Genomic DNA, 12,536 nt, shown 5'->3' with positions numbered 1-12,536 from the left:
TATATTTGCCTGGAGACAGAGCAGACCTTGTGATTTCCTGACAAGTCATCCGGCAACACTTAGGTCTTAACTGAGTACTTTTGGTGAGATTTTATCCTTTATCATTTGCAGATCAGTCTGAGTGTGTTTTGTCAGCAAGTCTTGCCGGTCCACATCTTGACAGGTGCAAGAAGGTCGGTGAAAGTGCAGGCAACTTTCACCAGCTTGCACCAACTCTGACAATTCCACAGACAAACTGGTAGCACTGACCACAGTTGGGCTGCGGCTAAGTTATTTACAACACGTGTGGGGATTCCCCACCATAATAGTGCACTTTGTCATACAGGGATAGCCTGTCTGGGTTGACATCATCTAAACTGAGGTTTTTGTTGAGTTAGAAAAAAAAAACACTCGCACACAGAGGAATAAAGAAATACAGAAGCCCAAACCATTTTATAGGGGAAAAAAAGACCACGTAGATTATGTAGTTACGGTTTTAGCATTCTGGTTGGGAAGGTTTTAAACATCAGACAGGGCAAGCCATCTCGGTGTGCTGTGTGGGGATAGTGGAAGTAACATGGGGAATACATGGCATTTGTGGTTTGGAGGGGAGTCGTCAAGTCACGCAAAGGCAGCGATTCCCATGATGTCTAATGGATTGTGCAGCAAGATATTTTGCTTACAAAGTCATTTAATTTCTCTGAAGTGCTGGTGCTGGAGAAATGTGGCCCCTGAGAATTGATATTGTACATTGAAGCATGCAAACACTCAGTCTCATCCCTTGACACTCTCCTGTGTTTTCTCCTCTATCTAGTCTGCAAGTCACATAGCTGCCAGTCCAAAGGTTAGTGCCAAGGTGAAAAAGGACAACATAAAGTATTCTGCTTGGGCTGCCAATCAAATAAATAGAGCCTATAAGGTCAGTGACATCATGATTACATGCACCACTTCCGTTATTATTCAATACTCTTGTCATGATATTTTCATTTTAGCTGTATGGTCCTGAAAGCATTGCTTTACTTGTTACAGGGTTCGTAATAAACATTTGTTTTGAGTTTTTTTTGTTATTTCAGGTTTCACACGGATCCTTACAATGTCTTATAAAGTATTGAGTCCGTCAATCTAAAAGCAAGGCCCTCCTTGGCATTAAAATCCCTTACATCTGTTTTTCCAATGTCTTCATTTGTTAATACATAATTAGTAGGACTTTATGATCGTAAATATTCTCAAGTCTCAAAATAAATTCTCATTCTTACAAACATAATTGACTGAATGAATGATTCTCGTGTTAATCATGGAATCACTCCAGCGTAAACGGCAAAATAATTATGTGGTTGAATGCGCGCCATTAATGGTCTGTTGCAACTTTGGACAACATGGGACATGGTGAGCGTTGGGAAGATGGACTTAAATTTTATTTTGAACGTAATTACTCTTCACTCTTGAATTTAACCTGGCTTAAACCCATTTTAGTTTTGCAAGTGTGTATGCACATAGCTATGTATTCATTCATTCATTTGTCAGCGTTCGTTCCCAAGGCGTTCATGCGACATTTGGCAGCGGTTTTTTCTTGCCGCTATTAAATTTTGAACATGTTCAACATTTCTTTACGATAAGAAAAAAGCAGTTTGAGACCATAAAAATTATTAGCGAACATCTTTGAGACCGTTTGCGACTTTGAACAAACCCTGATGAAGAAACTACATTCGCTAAGTGCACACACACTTGCAAACCATTGCCGCTCAGCGGCCTTTAAACTGTATTTCCTTTCAATGAGGCATGTGCACTCAATGCACCAGCATTCATCTCACCACCTCCGTCACCTGCACTAGTGCGCGTGTGTGTGTTGGGAGGCATCCAAATTAAGGGTGCGGGGAGGTTGAGGGGAATGTGAAAATGACGCTAGTGATTTCCGATCATGAATCTTCGTCATCACCTTCAGCCACTCCCGTTGACGATTATTTTCCGAGCTGTAAAAATTTCCCCTCCACTGCCCCCCGTTGGCCAATGTTAAGCAAACGGGAAAAAGTCCTTCACCACCACCCTCCACCCCTTGGAGGGTTGGTTTCCAATGAGGAAACTCCTTTTACGCCCCCATCTCCCCTGGGTGACATGATCGCTGAGCTCTGCAATGGACCACGGCGAACGCAAAAATCTTCCCTCTTTTTAAGGCTCGTACGCACGTTTTCTTCCCGAAGTTATGCATACACAGCTGTCCTGTTATTAAGACTTAATAGCGTCATGTGCGGAGAGTGGATAAATAACTGAATCCGAAATCCGTGGCACACAACAGTTGAGACACATCGTTTTTTGTTGAACCAAAAAGTATCCATCACAATACATATACTTATTCCTCCCAAAGGTTGAAGCAATTGTTGAAAGTCAACTAGTTTGTCGATCACAGGCGAGATCCACAGTGCTTCATTGGTCTTGTACAGCATTCGTAATAGCTTTAGCAGGTAGCTTTGCTGTGTGAGCAATCCCTGAGTTGTCAAAGTTATACAACGTGCTGGTTGTTGCCGTCTGGGCTAACTGATCCGGACTGTCTTGTTGGGTCTATTTTATTTTAATTAGTGTTTGACATGTTCTGAAATGAAGACTAATATCTGCTGGGAATAAATTATTACCATTTCACATAACTTTTAGGTGTTTGTACGATGTTGAGTTATAAAGTCTTGTCAATATTGCACACTTCTGTCCCCCTGCTGACACACCACTGGTCATAATCAATATTCCCAAAAGAGGCCCATGATTTGGGACGTTATGATCGACCCTTTGTGCTTTTTAGCTTTTTCAGGCCTCATTTGTTGTAAATATAGTAAATCTTAAAAGTTTCAACATTTGAAACTAATTTATCTCGTATCCAAATCCACAGAGATTTATCAGTCTTTTAAACATGTAATTCCATAACATGTTTTAACAATGAAGTCAGAGAATGGATTGATTATTGGAATACATAGAGATGCTAAGCATTAAAGAAATGATTATTACATTTTAAAATGGACGAATATTAAGCTTCTAATAATCGCTGTTTTCTATGTGATGGTCAAACAGTATTCACAAGTCTGGAGAAAGAGGGATAAGAAGGCCAATCAAAAATTCAAACACCAATGCTGTCCTCATCAAGTAACAAACTGTGGAGTTAGCTCTGTGTTTTCTTCTGTAAATACAAACATTTAATGTAATCCTTAGTTTGTCTGACTGCCTGCAGTGTAATTTTCAATTGAATAGTTAGCGAGTAGAGGGAGATTTCCTTCTGGGTAATTGATTGCAGATGAACCCAATTCAAATAGTTTATTTGGCTCGCCAAATATGCTTGGATGCCTGCAGTTTTCCAACTATTCCAAAATATTTAAAACAGAATAAGGAATGAACTAAATATCAGGAAATGATATTCTACAATGGCAGAGATGCTTTTTATAGTGTGTGTTAAGTGGGGAAGTCTTTGGATTCCCTCATACTTTAGTATTTCTGGTCAAAGTCTCAAATACTTGAGCTCCGCTTGAAAGTCAGTAGTCTGTCTTAAAAATGCATTTTTTGTTCTTAAAGGAACATGATTGTTAGATTTCTGCCTCTCTTCTTCCGTTTGTATTTTTTTCTCATGTTTTTTCTTATTATTTTTGTTCTATAATATTTGGACTCGTACCGTTACAGTTATCAGTACGCATGTGCATACTTGTGTGTGTGTGTGCGCCAATATGTGCACAGGCAATATGTGGTGTGTTGTTTAGGATTTATTTTTCATGACTGCTTTAAACAAGTTAAATGACAAAGTCTAAGCGTTTTTATTTTTTCCCCCCTCCTCACCTCCCATATAAGCACTCTTTCAAGGGAGTCACTGTGTGGGCCTGTGTGAGACAGCTGCAGGCTGCTGTGGGTTAGTGCTTCCTGATTGATTGCTCCTTTAATGCGTTTTTCATGTCAGTTGTCCATATTTATTAAGCCTCGGTACCTGGTGATTGTCGTACCTCAGTGAGAAAAAGTTGGGCAGGTGACTGCAAGTGGCAGCAGACGTCAGCAAGAGGTCAACTTGTCAGGGGCCCATTTATTAAAAGGGGGAAAAAAAAAGAAGTCATTAGCAACGGGGTCAATTGACATGTTAAGGATCTGGAGGCATGTGGGCGATAAGTGAAAGCAGCATTAAAAGCTGCCCAACATGGCCTTTCCTCTTGCCGCTCCAAAGCTCAAGATTCTCTGATTAGGTTCTCTGTCACGGACCATAAACTCCTGCTGCGTCATTATTCTATAATAAGAAGCTCTGTAGAGAAGCAGAGCTGTCTGCTAGTTTGAAAATATTGTTCACACCTCGGGCTGAGGAGATAATTAACTCAGATCCGGCGTAATGCCACATATGCATCAAGGCGATGAAATGCAATGATCATTACAGCACACCCTAAATCCAGCTGAATGAGTCACACTTGGAAATTTTCGAGCCAATTGTACACCTTAGCCAACTGCTCTTTTAATGATGAAGTTTTGCAAAAGAGAGAGAAAAAAACCTTAGGCCATGGAAATTGTTAGTTCAGTGACAGTTCCTGTTTTCTAATGCTTGAGCACAACCAAAGGCTTGAGTAAATAAATGAAAAATGTCTCGGCCAAGTGTGGGCATCTGGAGACACGCAGCCCCCAAATTCACTCTTGATCTTCAAATAGGTGGATGCCATGGAATTAGTTATAAATTGTAATGGTTAAAATCACACAACAGCAGATGTATTTTAAAACAAAAAAAAAAACAAGGCAGCTCATCAGCTGCCAGCAACAACCTGGAGAACACAAGGCCAGTCTGCAGGGCAATGTGCACTTGGCTGTGGTATGCTTGTCTCATGCTCACAGTTGGATTGGAACAGTGTTTCGCAGCGAAATTGGTGTCTTTGCAGGTCATTATGAAGTTCTGTGATGAGATTAGACAATACATGTAATTGTGCTCTTTTGAAGGTTTATCCCTCCATCTGAAAATGAAGGGTCTGTGTTAAGTTCAGCTCACTCAAGTGTCCCTTTGACATCATGGGTGCTAATAAATTTGGCATATGCTTTCATGTAAAAGAATTACTAATTGTGGGATATAGTTTTTTTCCCCACTGAATAAATGCATTTGAATTAAAGGTTGTATTTTACATTTTTCTTTAACTTTTGTCCAATATTATTTTGAAAAAATCGTAGAGAATTTATTTTTGATTTGTTAAATCCCAAATGCATGGTGAGTTTTGCCTCAATTTACTCGCTGACGTTGGAGCGCGGGGGTTTACCTGATGCAGCTGTTTCATTCGCGCACATGAGAGGACAAGCAGAGTAGGCATGAGGTCACCTGCTAGACAACTGCTATACAGCATTTCAGACGGTCGAGAAAAGAGCATACCACCAAGCACTTCCACTTATTTCCTGGGACTCCTGCCGCACCCCCTTTTTTTTTTTTTAATCTGTGGCACCTTTCTTTTGGTTTCCTATGAGAAAAGCCCTCCATCTTTTTGTGAACATGGCAATCAGGTGTACGATTGATCTGCAACACTTTGGTACATACTAAAACACTGTTGCTACTTTGGTATACAGTTCAACAGCTTTAAACAAGTACAGGAGGTCCTCAGCTCACGTACGATTTCTGTTCCTGCGCTGGTGACATAACCTGAATTTCTTCGTATATCGGAAATCGCCCTTCAATACCCCCCTAAATCTCGGTACTGTAATTATTTTTATTGCGTTCCAGTCACCTTGTCAGAGTTTGCATGTTTCGTCTGGTAGTTTTTTTAGAACAGCCACAGACTCATGGCAAACTAGACAGACACTGTTGTTTTGTAATTCAGTGAAAACAATATACCAATTTCCACTTGTCCTGGAAGCAAATGCCCTCTCTGTCAATGTTTTTTTTCGTCTCTATTTTTGAAATAAGCTGGAAAGGGCCACACACAGGTCATGCAGCTGGGGCTTCACTCTGACTTTTAACACGACTAAAAGTGGCATGTCTGGAGAGGCAGAGCCTGCTTTGAGAGTATTTCCAAAAGTACCCAGGGGTGCGGCCACGGGTCTACTCTCTTCTGGTGTAATATAGTTGTTTTTTTGTTTTTTTTTTGCAATTGTTTTTCTTTTTATTTTCAACAGTCCTGACAGGCCACACATTAAGTTGATGACAGAACCTGGGGGCCAGTAAATATTTGAACACGGGCAGTATTTGGCCCCCGGGCCGTACGTTGGACTTGCCTGATTTCATATACAGTACCCTAAGTGCTTTACAAACCCCAACATTTAAATTGAAAACTTAAAAATTTAACTGAAGAGTACAGCGCCAACCACAAGCATACTGAACACTGGTGCTGCCGCTTTCAACTTTGAAAATTCCTTTAAAAAAGAAAATAAAAAAAATCAAATAGAAATGATTTTAATCATCCTGTAGCTAGCTAGCTTGGCAGACTGTCTCTGCTGGTCTGAAGTTGGTTAACTCCATTCGTTTGTTGCCGTGTGTAAAAGAGTGAGAGAGAGAGAGAGGGGGACAAAATTAACAAAAGTATAACGGTGTCGTTACACTGCCGAGGTTTTGAAATTTGGTGCTGATATCATTTTTCAATATGATAATGCATCTTGCCAATGAGCAACATCCATCGAGACGTTCCTTCAAGAAAGATAGGCATGACCTGTAAATAATCCAGATGTCAATCCAATTAAAAATCGGATTCAAGAGCATTTCCATCTTTCAGAAGGTCAGCATGAATCTAAAAACAACCTCTAAAACATAAAAAATAACTGTTGTATTTCTTCTGTCAATAGTTACAAATGTTACTTCTCCCAAGCCCCACCACTTCCCTTTCTTTTAAATTTTGTCTTAATTCATTAAACTGATGTTTGGAGGAGTTGACTCCATAAGAACTGCTGCAAAGTCAGCTTGTCCTAACCAAGTTTCAGTTAAAATCTTTAAATGAAGCTTGTCCTTGCTAATAAAAAATCACTGATTAAAACATATTTCCATTTCAAAGTCCTAACATTTAAAAGCGCTAAATTTGATTGTAAAAAAATATTCCTCATGCTTTGGAACAGACTGTGACTGAAAAAGAATGAGTCTTGAATTTGATCTGGTTGGAACCATTCTGGGAAACCTTATTTTATCTCGAGAGCTGTAAATTGACAAGACTTCTGGCACATTGGGCCCCGGCAGTATTTGTATCAGTGCACATCAGATTTTGCAAACAGCTGAGCTCCTTTAAGGAGCCTGATGATGATCTCAATGTTGTCATGGTGGGGGTTGTCTTAGATCAGTGGTTCTCAAATTGGGGTACTAGTACCCCTGGGGGTACTTGAAGGAACTCCTGGGGGTACGCAAGATTTTAAATTAAGAATTATTTAAGGATTTTTGCACTTTTTTTTAAATGTTTCAGGAAAATATGAGGACATAAAAACAACTTTTATGTTCAGTAGGTTTTTCAATTTCATTATTTTAAAAACCCACATTCCCCCCAACCGAGAATGTTTCGATCTACCTTGTCATGTGCCACCTCTCGCTACCAGTCAATCACTTGAAGACGCAAACAATGGAGTCGTTGCATGAAGCTGGCGCATCTGCAGCGCTTATTTAAGACGTAACATGAATGTCACGTTGGTCACAAGAGGAAACTGAATTCAGATCATGTCTAGATAGGTTGCGGAAGCCTCTTTTGCTGTGTCTTTGCTCGTAGCTAAAGCCAACAAGCCATTCGCTATCGCTTAAGATCTAATAACAGATTTCTTCTATGATCCCCAAAAATACACTTTATTTTGTTTGCATAATACAAATGCAGTTTAAAAGGCTAATAAATAAGACACTGGCATGATTAGTCTTTTTTTTTTTTTTTACCCCAAAATGCTTTGCACTGGTTCAAGGGTACTTGGTTGGAAAAGCATTTCACAGGGAAAAAAGTTTGAGAACCACTGTCTTAGATGATTGAGTTGGGCCAAATGGACGAAGAGTTGTTGGTGAGGGTTATGGCTGAGAAGTTAGCTGGATGCCAACTTTAACAAGTCTGTTTATTTGTCGGTGAACTCCAGCAGTGGAGAGGAGGGGGACAGTATAGATGATGAACTGGGTGGGGATAGGTTTGGATGGAGCGAATCCCCGTAGGTAGTGTCAGCTGGTGGGAGTGGTAAGTTAATCTTTTTCTCTGATGTTCCACATAGACGTATGAGGCGGAGGGAGTGTCAGCTCCTCTTCATGTTTGGGTTGTGTCTTCCTTTTGTTTGGGTTTACCTTGTTTCTTACATACAACTTAGAGGGGAACACTGTGACGCAGTAAGAATAATAGGTTGGTGGTGAAAGCCTACTCCTGACTTGTGAAGTGAAATGTACTGAATGAACGTCACAAGCATTTAAAGCCATGTGTTCAATGCTAGTTGGCGGCTGGATCTTTTAATTCCTCTTACCTGTGGTCGAGGCCTACTCAAAAAAACTTTAGCTTTCAATGCGCTAACTGTGTTTAGCAGATTACTGAAGTCCTGTTTGAGTCTTTCAGATGGCTGCCAGTGTGCATGTTTTGGATTTGCTACAACAATACTCAATACTGTGTCATGTCAGAGGCTATTGTTGGGGAAATATAGGTGAACTATTCTTGCTGTTCGTGCATCTCACATCTTGATGGCAGAGTCGTCCAGAATCAGAGTATCAGGCATAAATGTTAGCTTTCTCTGCAGCCTCACATTTTCTGATTTACTTTCAGACCTTAACCTTCTCTGCTAGTGAGAAATTGTTTTGGTCGTCAGTTGCAAATCCATTTTGCAGCTACACACTTGGTCACTCAGTAGTATTGTTGCAAATCTTCCCTTTAGCAGTTGTCAATGGCTGTGACTTTCTCAGTACAGACGTCTCGGAAGATGATAATGCTGGCCTGCCCGTCGCATCTGGGCGCTGCGTTCTGCCTGATCCACGCGTTGGTCATAGTCTCTTATCTTTTGGCTTCCATCCCAGCAAATTCCCAGCATGGCCGATTGAAATTTTGAATTTTATTGAAATTTATTTTGGCTACATCTGTGGAGCTAACTTGCTGTTTTAGTGGAAGGTCTTAGACTAGCCAAGTCAGTCATCAGCCCTTAACCGAATGCATTTCACCTCCTGAAGAGAAGCCTGAATGGACAAACCCCCGGCAACAAACAAGAACTGAAAGAGACTAATGGCAGTGCAGTAATATCAAAATAAATGTATTTACAATCAACCCCAAAGGCTTGTGTATTGTATTTATCGAACACAAAGGATATTTTCTCTATAATTATAGTTTTAGTGCGTTTTTATAACCGAAAATGTTTTTTTCGATTTTAGTTAATTTCCTGAGTTTTTAACTAAAATAACCCAGCTCACAACATTTTAAATGTTGTTCACTTTAAGTTGATTTTAATGTCTGTTCCAATACTTGAACTCACTTGAAAAGAAAAGCTGGACTTCTAAACATCTGTCAAATACTCATCTTTTGATCTGAAACCCAACAAAAACAAAGAAATTGACTTTGTCATTCCAATACCTTTGGAGGTGGCTGGATAAGTTAGTGATAAAATGTGGCTCTTGTAATTATCACAGTTGCCTGGAGTAGTGCATGAACGTTAAAATTATTTGCCTCTCTGTGGGGCTCATTTCTCAATTTGGATGACAAGGCAGAATCTGTTCTCTTGCTGAGGACCACATTTTAATTGTCACTTAATCACCATCTTGAATAGCTTTTTCTGTCCCACTTCCATTTTTTCTTTTTGATTTAATCGAAAGTGTAATTTAAGTCATTTTTATTCTTTTACAACCCTGTACTGATGAGCAAATAATGTCAGAACTAGTTCGGAATAACTGGAGATTGCGTCTCGTTTATATGGTACTATCATTAGATGAATAGTTTGCACAAGCTTGTGGTTGGAAAACTGGAAAAAGTTAAATTTTGTGACAAATATAGCATGTGTGCTGACATCGTGATTAATTGCATAGTTGGGCCTCAAAAGACAAAACATGAGCAAAAAAAAAACCCCACATCAGATGGAACGTTCAGCGCAGCCTTTGAAAAGTTAGCAAATTTCATTTAATTGGCCTGACCCTCTTTCTGTCCCTTAGTTAAGGATGGCCTAAGGTTAAGGATGTTGACCTGATCTTGTGCTATTTTTTGAGGACATGCCCCAGTCTGCAGGACAAGTTTAATTGAGTTGAATAAGTGTGTTCATCTTCAGTTTGTCTATGGATGAGTGATTAAGTATGCATTTTTGATTATAATCCGGCGCACTTCCTGTGAAGCCCTTTAGAGAGAGTGCAAAAATTAGTGTTGTGTTCTTCTACTGAAGGCCTCGGAAGAGGACTCATCCTGCCTGGGAGCTCACACGCACAACAAAAATAAAATGACATTTAGGTAACAGTTTCCAATCGGAATATATTTATTACTTTCCACAGTGGCTGGCAGTGACTTTCAGACTTGGGCCTTCAGTGGGTATTTACGTGACTTAATGCACCTTTTTCATCATGTCACAAAATGTATAAATAAATACTAAATAACTACAGTATGTGTGGGATTACAGAAGAGACAGAAATTTCATGGATTTGAGGATGAATGTGGAGCAGTCTCAAACTATCATTTATTCAATTGATTAATCGTTCTCACTAGCAATGCTAGATTAACATGTTACCTTGCATTTGAGCAATGCGGTTGATTGCTGCCTTTTACACAGACAACCACTGTTCTGTTGCGAATATCAATATGCTTATAAAATTAACGCCTTCTGAATTGTACTGCCTGCAGTACACTCAGTCGCCACTAGGGGCACGATATTGGTTTCTTTCTTCAATTTAGAAGGCTTAAACAGACCGAACAGTGCTCGTGCTAGTCATAGAATTTGTAAAGTTTAGCTTTAGTATGACCCTTCTTTATTTTCACTTGGTTGAGAGAGTTGAAATTATATCCTCTTCCACTCCTTTTTCTTATGACTGTGGTTCTTTTGCACCTTCTTCTGATATTTGCAGCTGGCTGGTCGTGGGTCAAAGGAGAACAAGTGCTCTGTAAAAGCAGTGGAGGAGATGCTGGAATCCATGCAGATAACCATGTCCTAGATGTCATCCACTAAGAACTTCCCTCTTCCTCCTTTTGATGACCACACTACTCTTGGAAGCAGATGGCAGCTCAAATCGACCTATGACTTGAAGGGAAAACTTCATCGAATATTGGTTTATTTTTGTTTTGTGCCCTTTCAAGTTTGGGTCTGGTCATTGGCTGAAACTGATATGGACAATGACAGCGTGTTGCTTCCTCTAAAATGAAAACATTCGTCCTTCCATCACGTGGCACAATTCCCAAGTAGTCTAACATGCTTTGTTTTACATTTAGTTGTCTTGATAGACAGGCCACACCAACGTGGACAAGACAAAGAAAAAGATGTACAGTAAATCGTATTTATCTAGACACTGGAGAGCTTTGTGCACTAATGGATATGTAACAAATCTTGCCTTTTAGTCAAATCTTGCAAAATGTCTTAATAAAAAATAACTGATTTCATGTTCCTCAGTTGTTTTAACTATTGTGTTTTTGGTACTTTTTCATTTATTGAAATGTTTTACAAGGGTACACCTCATTGATGCTTACTTACCCTATCCTGCTATCCTGGAGCGAGATTGAGAACATTATGTGAATAGACAATACCAAAACCTTTCCTTTCAGTTAGCCGAGGCAGCAGCTGCATCAACTTGAGCCCACTATATAATTTCTCTGTCATTTTCGTTGGAATGCTGCAGAGAACAGTCTGCTTTGAATTGGAAGGCACAACTAAAACATTCTCGGAACCTTTAGTATTTTTAGGTGCACACTTTTACACCCAGTTGTCTATTGAAATGGTGCCAATTGATCTTAAGTCTGAAATTGTCACCTGTACAAGTACTAGCGTAATGGGAAAAGTAAAATGCCCTCCAAAAGCAGTGGAACGGCAAAGTCAATTCCTTTTGTTTTGTTGTATCCTGAAGACGTTTCGATCAACAGATGGATGAGACAAAACTTCCCAAGCCCAGCTTCTATTTCCTGGTATTTACATCAAAGGCCAGAGCAACTTTTGTTTGAAGCCATTCACTCTTCAAGGGAGCAAAAGTATGGTAATGTGACTCGGTGGATGTTGCTAGTTGCTCAGGTGTTGTCAGTGAGATTGCTTAAACGATAGTATTTATTTTGGGCTTTGTGTTTCACCTGTGAAAAGAACACGTGAAGACCAAAGATCTGTCAATGGGAGAAAAGCGTACCATTTTGAATCTGAGAACGGAGGGAAATACGATCAGAGCTATCGCATAAACATTGGGCACAGCCAATTCAACATTTTGAAATGTGCTAAAAAAGAAAGAATACTGGCGTACTGAGCAACAGCCACCAAACGGGTCAGCCAAGGGTATCAAAAGCAGTTGATGACAGAAACAGTGTGAGAGCTGTGCAGACATATCCAAAGACAACAGCCAATGACATCACTACCAACCTCCACAAGGTATCGCAATGCACTGTTCAAAGACTTTGAGAGATGAAATATACAAGCCATACCACAATATGCAAACCACGCATTAGCACAGAGAATTGTCAGGCCATATTGGATTTTGCAAAGCAGTACAGAGA

General features: G+C 39.9%; 1 protein-coding gene across 1 annotated transcript in view; it reads left to right on the top strand.

Moving 5' to 3' along the window:
* emc2 (ER membrane protein complex subunit 2) overlaps positions 1-11,449 on the top strand; it is a 37,394-nt gene extending 25,945 nt beyond the window's left edge. Inside the window, exons 10-11 of the mRNA XM_088307390.1 lie at positions 794-898; positions 10,916-11,449. Of these exons, the coding sequence (XP_088163516.1) occupies positions 794-898; positions 10,916-11,002 (192 nt within the window). The 3' untranslated portion in view covers positions 11,003-11,449. The remainder of the gene's footprint in view (positions 1-793; positions 899-10,915) is intronic.
* Positions 11,450-12,536: the final 1,087 nt, after the last annotated feature.

The sequence above is a fragment of the Idiotropiscis lumnitzeri genome, chromosome 10 (genome assembly GCF_059441095.1).
Source record: "Idiotropiscis lumnitzeri isolate Australia: NSW breed Sydney's pygmy pipehorse chromosome 10, RoL_Ilum_1.0, whole genome shotgun sequence".
Classification (NCBI taxonomy): Eukaryota; Metazoa; Chordata; class Actinopteri; order Syngnathiformes; family Syngnathidae; genus Idiotropiscis; species Idiotropiscis lumnitzeri.
The sequence above is the reverse complement of the archived record's forward strand: the minus strand, read 5'-3'. Positions and strand labels throughout refer to the sequence as shown.